We start from the raw sequence: 14,142 nt of genomic DNA, 5'->3' as shown, positions 1-14,142 counted from the left end.
TATCAATGATAATTTTTTAATCAACGGTTGTGACGTTTTAAAAAAAATATATTATCGATGTATTTACATATTTTGATTATACATGATTAATTTTGTTGAAATAATAAAACTGCTCATTTTATTCCTTTCCTGTAAAAATTACAGAATGTGTAAATGTTAAATTTCGTCTGTTACCTATCAGTAAAACCCTTCGGCTTACCAACAATAAAACAAATTCGGTTGGTAAATCATAAAACGAAAAATCAAATAAACATATAACGTTAAGAGATCAAAATTGTATTACATAGGTTTGTAGGTAACAAGTGGTATTATGTTTTTAAAGATTATTACACACCAAATAATTGGTTATACTTGTAGTTTTCGATAGAAGAGAAAATGCTAATGTTGATTACATGCAAAAGTAGCAAAATCTTAATGTTGACTACAATTACTACTGAACATGAGTTACGGTGGCACTCTTTCCGACTGCTCGGGAATACTAATCCTGCGAGCCAGTAGACACATTGATATCCAAGATTCAGAATCTCAACAAAGGCCCAATAATATAGTCTATCTTTATGCAGTGTGGAATAATAGTTTATGCGTTTATATAAGATAGCGTGTCTACTCCGAGTAGCAAATATAAAGTTATGTTAAAATACAAAAATACACCATTTTTTTACAACACACAGATTACAATTTTTCACATTGAGGTTAAAAATTCAAAGCTAGGGTCGAATATAATATATGTATTTTTATTGTAAATGTGGAAATGTTAAAATTGTAATGCTTCGTAAGTTATTTGATTTTTAATAAAATATGTGATTCTTTACTAAAGTACGCCGCTATTCTGTTATGCTCATAATCCCATAATAGGGTCTTTTCACATATTTTTTTGATAAAGCAAAATAATATAGTTAGCAAAGTATATTTTTAAATTTTTTAAGTGTTTTATTAATTTTCTAAACGCGTGTTAAATATGGGCATTTAAAACTACCAAAAAAGGTGCATTACAGATTTGTAGCAACTCAGTAGTTATTTTGGACATCTCACAGAGAATTAAAATAATGTAATGTCTCATGATCTCAATGCAAGTCAGACGAGTACAGTTCAGATTATCATGATAATTAATCTGAATTTTTAAATCAGAAAATTATAAAAATTTCATTCAATCTTAGCTACATCTTTAGAATTGTAATAATACGCTTTGAATATTCAATACATTAAAAATCTTATGCCCAACTTGTGTAAAGACCCTATTTTGTAGGAAAGGTACACGAAAAGAAAAGTCACCAAATTTAGCCTACTCACTTTACCACATAATTGACCATCTTATTTTCTAATTTGAATTTGCGCCTTGTTCATTTTAACAATAGTTACACTCACAGTTTCAGTTTGTATCTATGTGTTTTTATATAACATATTTCTTCAGTTTTTTAAAGCCCTTATATTACTGATAATTCAAAGATAACATAAAATAATATCAAATTGATTCGGTTGAAAGATGTCAATCAGATATACAACATAAAATATAACTTTTATAAATATTGTATAGCATGAATTTTTTGTTTCGTGTTTACGGCAGTTTTTAAAATATTAGAATACATAATTTTATTAAGAAAAGAATAATGTATAAAATATTGGGTTCCATTATGAATATTAAGAAATATAAAACTATCCCATCACATAAATATTCCATTTAAATCCATTCTCCGCATTTATAAATATACATAGTAATCTCTTTCACACAGCTATCACACAAATTGGTCCTAACCCAGTTACAAATAATTATTGTTGAAATCGGAGAACGAAAATCATTTAAATATTGCATGTTATGTCGAAAAATACTTCAAACTCCGGTACTGTATATGTAAGAATAATTTTTAATTTTTATTTTTCTAGAAAACACAAAATAAATCAACATAATTGGAAATATGTATTGTATTATGATTATTACTTTCCATGATGTCAAAAATGCATATCCTTTATAATAAATATTATTATATGTTTACTACGTAAAATGTTGCGATTACTGTTTAAGTATTTAAAGAATAACGATAATTAACATACTAAAGTATTTTGGCATAGGAAAATGAGCTCATTTCAAGTTTTAAAAAAATACAATACGAAATTATGTATTCATGGCACTACAGCGTGTGAAATTAATTTCTTCAAACGAATATAGATCTACAACATAAAATGTAGGCTTGTTAGATTGATAGAATGGAGAAAAAATTCAAAATTGTGATGTCACGTTAAAGTTAAGAATATTTAAACAGCTACCACTACCACATTAATAATAATGACACATTTTGATTAAAATGGATCCGAAGAATATTTGAGAATTTGGTGGTGATAACGTACATCGGTGCCGCTTTAAATGTAAATAATCGCAATAACAAATGTATCAATGTACACCAAGGTCTCTCTTATAGATGAAATACAATAGCCATGTTTTCCTTTAAACTAAGAATTTGTAAAAAAATCTTTGTATGGTTAACAAATCAGCTCTGCGATTAGGAGATTCCAACAATCCACACGTAATGTAGTAAAAATAATCTAAGTCTCGAGTGCCCAAGATTTGTCAGACTTTTGGTAAATATTATGTTCCATCTCTACCGCACATTTGTACATCATCGCAGAAGCATATTGAATCAGTGTCATCGCTTTTCCAATCAATCGCGTGCAATTTTGTAGTCGTAAAGATTCCTCCCTTCAGATACGATGAAAATCAACAACTTTTGGCAAAATCTCTTAAATCCATTATAAGCGTAAAACAAGTGAAATAATACAGTACCGTATTATAGTACCGCAGTAATAGAGAAAATCCAAGTCCCGAGAGGCGATACATATATCATTCTTTTAATCACATTTTTACCATCACGCTCGACAGTTTTAAGCAAACATCGAGAAATCACAATATATCACAATAAAAGTTCATTATATTAACTAAACTAATGTTTTCAAAGTTCAAAAGACGTTTCTCGTCGATTTTATTTTCCGAGAAATACAGTCAACCTTAAGAATTAATTGCACTTTTGAAATACCATAGTTATTATAGGAGCACTCGCGATGATAACGTCAAACAATATCCGAAAATGAAACAACTCAGTCACATCCGAGTGACCGTGGACAATTTGCGAGTAATATTGCATCGCAGTTGCACTGTAAGTCAGTTGGGGGAACGACGCAAGGGCCGGTGTAGCTCTGGGTTAGCGAATGCGGGACTGATATGCGAAGAGGTAGAAAGGCCCTTTCGGTCAGCTGTACCGCAAGGCCCAGGCGCAGTGGGTGGGGCGCAGCCAGGGCCTCTCGTGCCCCTTCCCGCCGCGCGCTTCCTGACACTCAGTCCCATCCATTCTCCTTGACCATGTGTGCAAGCTCGATAATGAATTTTCCCTCTTTGTACTTTTGGCTGGATTCAAATGCGTGCTCCTGTAAATGATGAATTTCTGGTAAGTTTCAGGTAAATTATGAACACATATTTTATAAATAATACAAAAACTGGAATGTTTCAATTTTAGCAATTTTACAGATTTGTTTATTTTTTCTTTATCTCACACAAATAATAATAATAATAATAATAAATCCCTTACCGCACCCCAATGGTGCATAGGGCACTGCTTCATATAAACGAAGTGTTATCTCGATCGATTACACATGAAGGAAAGGTGATCAGCCCTCCACTTCAGGTACCAGTCCAGTGTAATATTAAATAAATATTAGAGTGAAAAAATCACTTATATTTATTAAACCCCCCTGGGAATCGAACCCGGGACCTCCAGAACGGTAGACGAGCATGCTGACCATTACACTACGGAGGCGGACACAAATAAGCGAGATTAATTTTTATTTATTAATCAGTTTCCAAGTCATCCCGAGTGTGACTCAAGAAAGAAGAAAGAAGTGTAATAATGAGCCCAAGTGTTACTTGGGAAAATTGTATTCCGACATATCTGAATTGATTTGCCTGAGCTAAATATATTTATGTATTTGTTTTTATTTACTAACCCGAGAAGTGTTTGGGCAGTCTTGTTTCGACTTGTTGGTGATGATTTCTTGCACTAGCAAATTTTATCATCAAAATTAGACTGTTAAGTAGTTAAGTAACATTTCTGATGTTTAATTTTTACCATTTTATTTGCGTAAAAATAATAATATGTAATATTTTAAGGTCTCTATTTTTTTGCAGAACCTATCAAGCCTGATATGGTTTGTCAGAGGAGTTCTTTTCTTTAACATGTTTATTATTTTTATCTATATTAATTTGTAAAATGACAGTAAGATTATAACATTTACCTACAAATAAGAAGAGAGAGAAAAATATTAAATTTGTACAATTCTTAATATATGACCTGATCTCTAACCCATTCCTTTATTTTGCCTTTGGTCCATATTGCGGTTTGCCCTCTTACTTTTGCCGGCAACAAATTAAAAATAGAAGAAACTATGTATCAAAGTGTTCTACTTCCACATTTACTGTTTTCTCTTGGGATTGTCAACCCTTCGTTGTGGGTAAAGCGGGTAGCATAGTCGTGTCTAGAGGATTCCTATACTGTTTACTAGTTAGTTTTTCAACTTTAATATCCATCCACAATATTCCATTGTACAGTAATTTTGTATTGTTTGAAGGTATAAATACAATCACTTTTTGATTTTGCACATTTTGTAATATATTCATATTCGTTGTATATATTATAATAACAGCGTAATTGGTTTAATCAAGATAATGAATAATTACATATTTCCAGCCAAGCATGGTCTTGCAGCTCTCGCAGTAGATGTCCGCGACAGCATGTAGGCCGGTCAACAGAACTCTTTCTTCCGCCGGACCGCATCCGACATTTACTCTGTAATCATACATGTATTTATTACATTTTCATACAAACAATTTACATAATAATTCTGTATGTAACACATGCAATTTGTCCAGTTATATATTTATTGAATACAAATAATCAAAGAAAGAAGACACCTACTCGAGACTATCTCGAAGAGACGCGCCAAATGGATTGACAAAGCGTGTTGAGAAAGGAGTTTCCTGCACCTGATAATAAAGGGAACAACAGAAGGAACAAACGCCAGAGGACGCTCACACCGCGAATATCTTTGCGACTTATACCAGGACTTGGGCTGTTCGACGTATGAGGAGCTGAAGAGGGTGTCGCAAAATAGATTAATGTGGCAAAGGAGGCGTCATTTGTTGCTGCAGACCAATCCACAGGATTGACACAAAAGAGGAAGATATTTTTAAAAAATTTATTATGTTATCTGACTGACTAGGCTAAATCTCCATTATAAGTCAGACAAAAATATTTTGTTTTAAATATATAGCAGAAAAGTATTATACAATTTTAACACTTTATGGTACGCTCACATATAAGTAAAAAAAAATTATCATCAGTATCAGGTGGCCTCTCCTGTATTAATACGTGTCCATCTAGTCTCTGATTTTTCATGCCATAGTGAATTTATTAGGAACTATTTCTTGGATCGTATCAGTCTAGAAGGTGTACAGATTGTTTTGATGAAAGTTAAACGTGTTTTTCTTGAGATAGTAGAGTGTTTTTTTAACCTGTGACATTTACAGTTACCATTAAATAATCGTGGCTGCTGAGAATACAAAGGAAATGAGGAACAATGAAATTTTAAACAAACGTTAGACGTTTGTGGTTTTAAATTTAAAATTTATAACCACAAATATCGTCAGTATAACAGAACCTTTATAATTACTATTTATAACCATTGATTTATTATTAAACCCATTCATAACTATTATTTATAACCACTGCTGGATAAATTTGATCACCACAACCTCTCAAAATATAAGATAAACATCTCGATCAACAGTGATTTGATCAAGCTACTGAAGTATCCTAAGTAATAATAATACTTACACAGAATTAAATAAGTAAGCCCTTCCTTGGCTACCTTGGAATGACTGTAACAAAAGAAAAAAAACATTGTAAGATAAAAAACTAACATTTGTAAAACTATCATGCACCATTTTACGAGAACTTAAAATAAGAAACATTTGAATGTGAGCGCATGAATATATGAATATGCATGTATGCACATAAGTAAGCATGGCGTTGACAAAAATATAAATAACCTGTTTTGTTTTGTAATATCGTCAAAACGAGTATTCTATATTTTCGGTTAAGTAAAATAATTGCCTGAAGTTCAATTCCATTCAAATTACAGAAGAGTCATATTATAGCATAATCTGCACAATACACAACTATTTTAGGTTTCTTATGTTTTTTAACGTATATTTGTAATTATGAATAAAACATAATAAAATATATTTATATGAGAATACAACATTACGTATATGATATATATATATTTTCAAATTGTAAATATAATGAAAAAATACATATCACGCATTCAATACTTATCGCTCACTCTTTTCAAGAACGTCATAAATCAAAAAACTTGATTTTTCAGGAGAACGTTTTTAAAGTTTAAAAATATTATACAATGTATTAAAAATAAATATCAAGCCACTTATTAAACTTTTTACTGTGTCACAGATCTTTTTAGGTAAAACCTGTAGGTTTTTTCTCTATTTGAAAAATATTTAGTATATTTTAAAAAATAATTAAACAATACATTTTCTTAAAAATGCAAAAACAACACTTTCTGTCCTGTAGCGGGTAAATATATTAAGTTTAAAATATGCCACTTTTGCTGGGATATAGTAGATTTTCTGGGCATTCCGAAAACATGCAGAACTGAAAATTGACGATTTTTGATTTATGACGTTCTTGAAAGGAGTGAGCGGTATATGGTATATATTTTTTTCAATTGTAAATATTATGAAAAAATACATATCACGCAGTGAATACATATTTATCTCATTTATTTCATGTCAATTGCGTAAACTAAACTATAATAATTTCATGAATTGATCCGGCAGACACTTTATGGTAATATCTATGGATTTAAAACAAAACACTGTAGCAAAAAAATAAGAATTCATAGATGCTAAAAAAGATAACATGATTCGAAGGCATGGCCTAGGTGACGTTGTCAAGAATAGAAGCACCTACAACCTGAGGATGAGGAGAGCTCACCCCAACAGTCTACAAAGATGATAAATTGAGATGGACCCAGGCAGCCATTTTTCTTTTAAGCCATTTTACTCATATTCAGCCATACACGCCTAGGGCGTATTCGCATCTGGGGTAAATATTACACGAACGCGCCTGGCGCGTACGCCGCACTCCGCGTCTAAAAACACTAAAAATTACTTACAAGCCTGGGCTCATAACACCAAAACAAATAGCACAGTTTTTACATATTTTATTCCACATACAGGTTCGGTATTCGGTATGCGAGAGAATTTTTATTATTATTTTTTTTTATATTTTTGTATTGTCATTGCCGACAGTTTACCATTTAAAAAATAGTCTATAAAATTCGATATCAAAGTTATTGATATTTTGTTCTAAATTATACTCAGATAAATGAGAATATATCGAAATACAAATAACAATAAAAACCATTATCACAAAAAAATATTGATCGTTTGCAAATGCACAAAGATTAGGCAATTTAAAAAACGATTGAAGTCATTATTTCGCACAGGAAGAGAAAATCCGCCGATAGCATTGTTGATCGAAACGCGATAACCTAGTCAATAGTCGAAAATAATTTAAAAGGAACTGCGTTGCAAGTAAATACTGCAATATAAACATCGTATCAACATTTTTAAACAAGAAATCTTACAATTTAGCAAGAAAGCAGCGCCTTGACGTTTAAGTACTATGCATCACCGTGGAAACCGGAATTGGATTATGCATTATGGCTCATAAGCATTACGAACAATATTTTGAGTCTCTTGAGACTTGTTCACAAATCTGGGTTTCTCGACTTAGGGAGTTTTTATTTTTTTATTAACATAAATTGTATTTTTATATTGTAAAACTATGTAAAAAAAAATTGTACGTATTTTCTAAAAAAGTCAAATTCCAATATATAATAAATATAATATATAAATATAATATATATAAATATAATATAATATGTATACGCATATTATTTTTTCAATCGCGCGCGAAGGTACGACAATCTCTTGCGTGGTCGTCCACTTCTGGAATTGAATTTTGAGAATTCCCCCTAAACTTTTAATAACTAAACATTCAATTAAAAACGTGAAACTTAAAAGTATTTATTAAAAATAGGAATCGATTACATGGCACTTAAGTTTGGCTTATTAGGAATGAATGTAAGAGACATTTAATAATAAATCAATATTCAGCACAGCTAATACATATCGCTCACTCCTTTCAACAACGTCATAAGTATATCAAAAATCGTCAATTTTCAGTTGTGCATGTTTTCGGAATGCCTTGAAAATGTACTATATCCCAGTAAAAGCGGCTAATTTTTAACTTAATATTTACCCGCTACAGGGCAGAAAGTGTTGTTTTTGCATTTTTAAGAAAAGGTTTTATTTTTTTTTAAAATATACTTAATTTTTTTAAAATGGAGAAAAAACATTCAGGTTTTACCTAAAAAGATCTGTTGCACAGTAAAAAGTTAAATAAGTGGCTTGATATTTATTTTTAATACATTTCATTATATTTTTAAACTTTAAAAACGATCTCCTGAAAAATCAAGTTTTTTGAAATATGACGTTGTTAAAAGGAGTGAGCGATATGTCAATATTGTGCGATCAACAAATGGCATTGTATCTACAAATATAGTTTAGTTATCTAGAGTTAAAGCTAGTAACAAGAGCAGGCCGTACAATTAATATGAACCTAAACAATTAACCCGTTTCTCTTAAGTATCACTAATCCCCCATTGTTGGATCGTAATTAAAAATCTTAAGCACAGATTTCGGCAGACGCTCTGAACGCTAGCGGATTTAATCGGCTGCAGAGTCCGAACATTTTAAAGTGACCTTGCTCGATAGCTTATAATAATGATTGACTTGACGCTCGCCATATTGTTTGTAGCCTGCTCTTGCTGTCTTCAAAGTACCTCCTCAATTTATAACATGTGATATCCATTAACGTTCATTGTAGATGGGAGATATGTTTGTTTATTTATTTATTTAATATAGTTGCAAGAGTTAAAAAAAAAAACATTCTAGACATTTCTACGTTACAATCTTATCCTTTCCGGTCCCGCAAAATTAAAAAAAAATCTAGGTAGACAGTTACATTCCAATTGGAAAAAAAATATTTTGTCCTCTGCTCCACATACTGTTGTAATAGATACGAGTGACAAAAATGTAAACTTGGAATTTAAATAAATAATACTAATGATGAAAAAAATGTCGAATAACATCCGACATGAGACCTAAGAGCAAAAAATCGATGTCGAATGAGATTCGACATCGGACCAGTAAGGGTTAAAATTAATTACGCTGTTATCTCCAATAAAGAGACTACGCTCTTGTGCGTGGAAAGGGACATACACTTATCATTTATTGTTGATGTTTGTGGGTGATATAATTTATTTTTATTAATATTATTTATTGTGTTTTTATTTATTTTTTGGATTTTTTCAAAGAATGTTTGCAAAGATAGATTGGAATGGCGTTCTATTCTCTCTGCCTACCCCTGCGGAAAGCGGCGTGATGGTTAGTTAGTTGGTTAATATGTATATATTTAATATGACACGTTTTTTATGTTATTTTTAATGTTTATATGTTAACAGTTTTACATTTAAAAAAATATTGATTGATGAGTTGAAAAAAAAAGATTAAACAAATAAATAAAACACATTTATACGACAGGCAATATGTATGTACTGTATTACATAGTATTGAAATAAAGAGAAAATATTAAAGTGAATTATCAACTAATATTGTTAATATATTAGACGGAAAATATCGACTTGATGCCTTATCAAATTATCGTTAAGCATTTTCCGCAAAATTCGATTTGCAGATACATTATTCAATATGGTTTAGGATGATAAATTATAAGCCATAATGCTGATCCCCACAGACCATCAATTCTGAGAATTCAACAACCAAAAAAAGAATACATAAAATCGTTATACTTATGCGAAATACAGAGTGGCAAAAAAATGAATCACCCTATTGGAAGATGTTATAATTTTTGCAAATGACGATGTACGTCATCACATTTGACATTGGTGAACTAGACCAGTGCTACGCAAACTTTTTCTGTTCAAGGTACGCCTGCCAAATCAAGACATTTTAGATGAACTTATAGCCCTTTTTGTCCGCCTCCGTAGTGTAATGGTCAGCACGCTCGGCTACCGTTCTGGAGGTCCCGGGTTCGATTCCCAAGGGGGGTAAAATAAATATAAGTGATTTTTTCACTGTCATATTTATTCAATATTACCCTGGACTGGTACCTGAAGCGGAGGGCTGATCACCTTTCCTTCATGTGTAAACCATCGAGATAACACTGCGTTTATATGACGCAGTGCCCTATGCACCATTGGGGTGCGGATAAGGGTTTTATTATTTTATTATATAGCCCTTATCCGCACCCATAGGGTGCATATGATATTGACGCAGTGTTTTCTTGATCATTACTTACATGAAGGCAAAGTGATCACTCTTGCGCTTCAGAACCAGTCCTGGGTTATTTTCAGCCTAATATTTATTTTCAGCCCCCCTGCGAATCGAACCTGGGACCTCCGACACGGTAGCTAAACACGCTGACCATTACACCACGGAGGCGGACAAAAGATGTACACCAAAGATAAAAACAAAGTTTATTTAATATTGATTAATTATTAAAATTAATAAAATGAGAAAACATATATTACCCAAAATCTAAGCCTGCTTAACAGAGCACAGGCGATAAAATTTTGGAGCAATTGTTGATAAGGCTGCTCTCATCTCTTCGTTGATCGTCCATGCCCGTTCCCTTTTCTTGAATAGTCGAAAATCTCAATTTGCACAAGCGCTTACTTACTTATAACCCTTATCCGCAACCAATGGTGCATAGGGCACTGCATCGAATTGACGCAGTGTTATCTTGATCATTACTTACACAAAGGCAAGGTGATCACAGTGAAGCGCCCTTGAGGTATTTTTTTACGAAAATGGCGCTATATAAGTTATCCAATTTTATTATTATTATTATCACTCTTGCGTTCAGAAACCAGTCCAGGGTAGTATTAAATAAATATTACAGTGTAAAATCAGTAATATTTATTTTCACCCCCCCCTGAGAATCGAACCCGGGACCTCCACCACGGTAGCTAAACACGCTGACATTACACCACGGAGGCGGACAAAGTAGTCGTGCACAAGTAAGTCGTGGTAAATGGTAAAAGGCAATACCACGCTATGAAAGCTGTGGATATTCATTTTTTATATGCAGCCAAAAATGTGCTAGCTGTGTATCGGAAATTTTCAGTTTTAATGTCCGAACAGTTTTTAGCTCCATGATTTTTCTTGCTTGTTTATCGGTTAGTGACCTTTTCCCGCGGCACACCAAATAATCACCACGGTACACCAGTGTGCCGCGGCACACAGTTTGCGGAACACTGAACTAGACAACTGCAGAATACAAACAGATTGATAAAACGGGCACAAATGTGTATCAACACTGGCGGCAGCCACTATCATCTTTTCCACTTAACAGAAAAATTGTAAAGATCCAAATAAAGATTTCTATCACGCAAAATTGTTTTTTTTTGGTAAAAAATTATTCAAAAACAAAATTGGATGATTAATTTTACGCCACCCTAAATCTGTTTGTATACTGCAGCTTGTCACAAATCGCTCACTCCTTTCAACAACGTCATAAATCAAAAATCGTCAATATTCAGTTGTGCATGTTTTCGGAATGCCCAGAAAATGTACTATATCCCAGCAAAAGAGGCATATTTTAACTTAATATTTACCCGCTACAGAGCAGAAAATGTTGTTTTTGCATTTTGAAGAAAAGGTATTGTTTAATTATTTTTTTAAATTTACTAAATATTTTTCAAATGGAGAAAAAACCTTCATGTTTTACCTAAAAAGATCTGCTGCACAATAAAAAGTTCAATAAGTGGTTTGATATTTCTTTTTAATACATTGTGTTATATTTTTAAACTTTAAAAACGTTCTCCTGAAAAATCAGGTTTTTTGATTTATGACGTTCTTGAAAGGAGTGAGCGAAATATCAAATTCGAAATGGCGTACAACGCCAAAAAATATAACATCTTCCGATATGGTGATTAATTTTGTTTCACTCTGTATACGTCTGTACGTAGTATTAAAATAATACATACTGTCAAAAATCAATTAATTTTATATAGATAATAATTGTACTATTATGGATTTTTTATCAGCCGGGTCAATGACTGTAGTAACATAAAAACAATTGATAGCCTTCACATTGAAATTTTCACTAATAAATTACACTTTTTCCTTAAGATAATATAAAGTATCTTTAATAGGTTGGTAATGTTTCATCGTTTATTTAATAAGAACTTTATTTACTACACATCAAATAAAGGATCGTTTAAATTAAGGAATTTTACAGCAAGCATCCGAAAAAATATTATTGAAAGTAAAAATACAGTATTATTACTTTTTATTTAACAACTGGAACAAAAGATTAATCAAATTTAAGACGACATATTACTATGATGATATTCACAGAGCCAATGTGTGTATTTTGTATTATGTATGACCAGACATGCATTATTTACACTCCGTAACCTATCAGACCTCATTCAGAAGTTGACATTCAAATAATTCACTTGATATAAATGCGCGTATGTGAGAATTTGCATAATTTTATTATGGATAATTGAACTTGTATTATGTTTATGAATATATGTGTGTGCATTAATCGATTGTGCATTTATACAATACGATAAACAATAATTGGAAACAAATAACAACTTATTTGTAGTTGTCTTTGTGAAGAACAAAAAGAAACCGAACAAGAATATAAAAGATATCTAACTTCGCAATAGATTTGGCGTTTATTTTGTAGAAATGCATTTTAATTTATGTATTTAATGTCAAAATCAAACACTGATTTTTTTAATGATTAAAGAAAACACTTCGTTTTTTACCACTTGAGTTTTATTATAGACTACATGTTTCAGAAGTTAAACTTCCATCATTCAGGTCTGTATATAACTAAAATATAAAATATAAAATTGTTCTATAAATAAGTCTACTAAGTTGTATATTATTGTTAAAAAAACACAAAAAAATAAATTTTGTGACAAATGGTTCGCGTAGTTATGGCATTTTTAAATATTCGTTTGAAAATGGCATAGTTATGGCATTTTCAAACATTCGTTCTAAAATATTTAAAAAAAGAAATACAATTGAATTAAGATCATTGTATCTACAATACATTACTTTTATTGAACTAATTCGTATATTATACTCGTATGTCAATTATAAATTTAAATTTAGTAAGCCAAAAAAAACGTGTGTTCCTATATCATACCTATAAAAATGGTGTGTTCCTATATCATACCGTGAGATAATTGAATAAAAAATTGAATGGTCAAAAAAAAAAATACTATTGTATTTATGTTAATCAAAAAACTAATGCAATTTGCTGTAAGTATGTAACTTCTCACATAAATTTCGTACGTTCTAACTAACTAACCATCACGCCGCTTCCCTGCAGTAGGGATAGGCAGAGCGAATAGAACGCCATACCAATCTGTCTTTGCAAAAATCCTCGCCTCTTCCACATTCATACATCTCATACGTACACGCCGATTATTCCAACATCTTACCTGTGTCCACTTTCAACTATTTGAAATACTCGATCATGTCATGTTTCTACTACGTTATAAAAATAATAAAATTATTTTATTGATATTACAATTTTTTTTTAAACTTTATGGAATCCATTTTTGGTCGTGTCATGGCATGGATTGTGAAGTAAAACAAAATATGAGAGTGATATTACAGAATGAGAAAAAGTGTCCTTACCAAAGAAAAACAGCAAAAGGGAGGGGTGTTTACTTTTAACGTCGTACCATAAATTCACAGGTATTTCTAGCTGTTACTTAATAAAGGGTGTTTTTTTAGAGGTTTGGTGTTTAAACTGACAACATTGTTTCTACAGACTGTCAATTTGACAGTTGATTTGTAGTCACATTGCCATTTCACTATGAATAGACTGAATGATCATTATGCGAGTTGTAGGTTTGGTGAATGGGTCAAAAACAATATTCAGCTTGATCTTCTTTTTC

At 31.5% G+C, this 14,142-nt stretch overlaps 1 protein-coding gene across 6 annotated transcripts in view; it reads right to left on the bottom strand.

Annotated features, from left to right (window-relative positions):
* Positions 1 to 1,859: 1,859 nt before the first annotated feature.
* Ypel (Yippee-like) overlaps positions 1,860 to 14,142 on the bottom strand; it is a 190,374-nt gene continuing 178,091 nt past the window's right edge. For all 6 annotated transcript variants that reach the window (XM_088259793.1, XM_088259794.1, XM_088259790.1 and 3 more), the window contains 3 exons: positions 5,877 to 5,920; positions 4,721 to 4,829; positions 1,860 to 3,414 (listed from right to left, as the gene is read on the bottom strand). In XM_088259793.1, coding sequence (XP_088115919.1) covers positions 3,325 to 3,414; positions 4,721 to 4,829; positions 5,877 to 5,920 — 243 coding nt within the window. In that variant the 3' untranslated portion in view covers positions 1,860 to 3,324. The remainder of the gene's footprint in view (positions 3,415 to 4,720; positions 4,830 to 5,876; positions 5,921 to 14,142) is intronic.

Source organism: Brachycentrus maculatus, unplaced genomic scaffold, assembly GCF_059751285.1.
Source record: "Brachycentrus maculatus isolate JH-2025_06_01 unplaced genomic scaffold, ASM5975128v1 h1tg000120l, whole genome shotgun sequence".
NCBI classification, from domain to species: domain Eukaryota; kingdom Metazoa; phylum Arthropoda; class Insecta; order Trichoptera; family Brachycentridae; genus Brachycentrus; species Brachycentrus maculatus.
The sequence above is the reverse complement of the archived record's forward strand: the minus strand, read 5'-3'. Positions and strand labels throughout refer to the sequence as shown.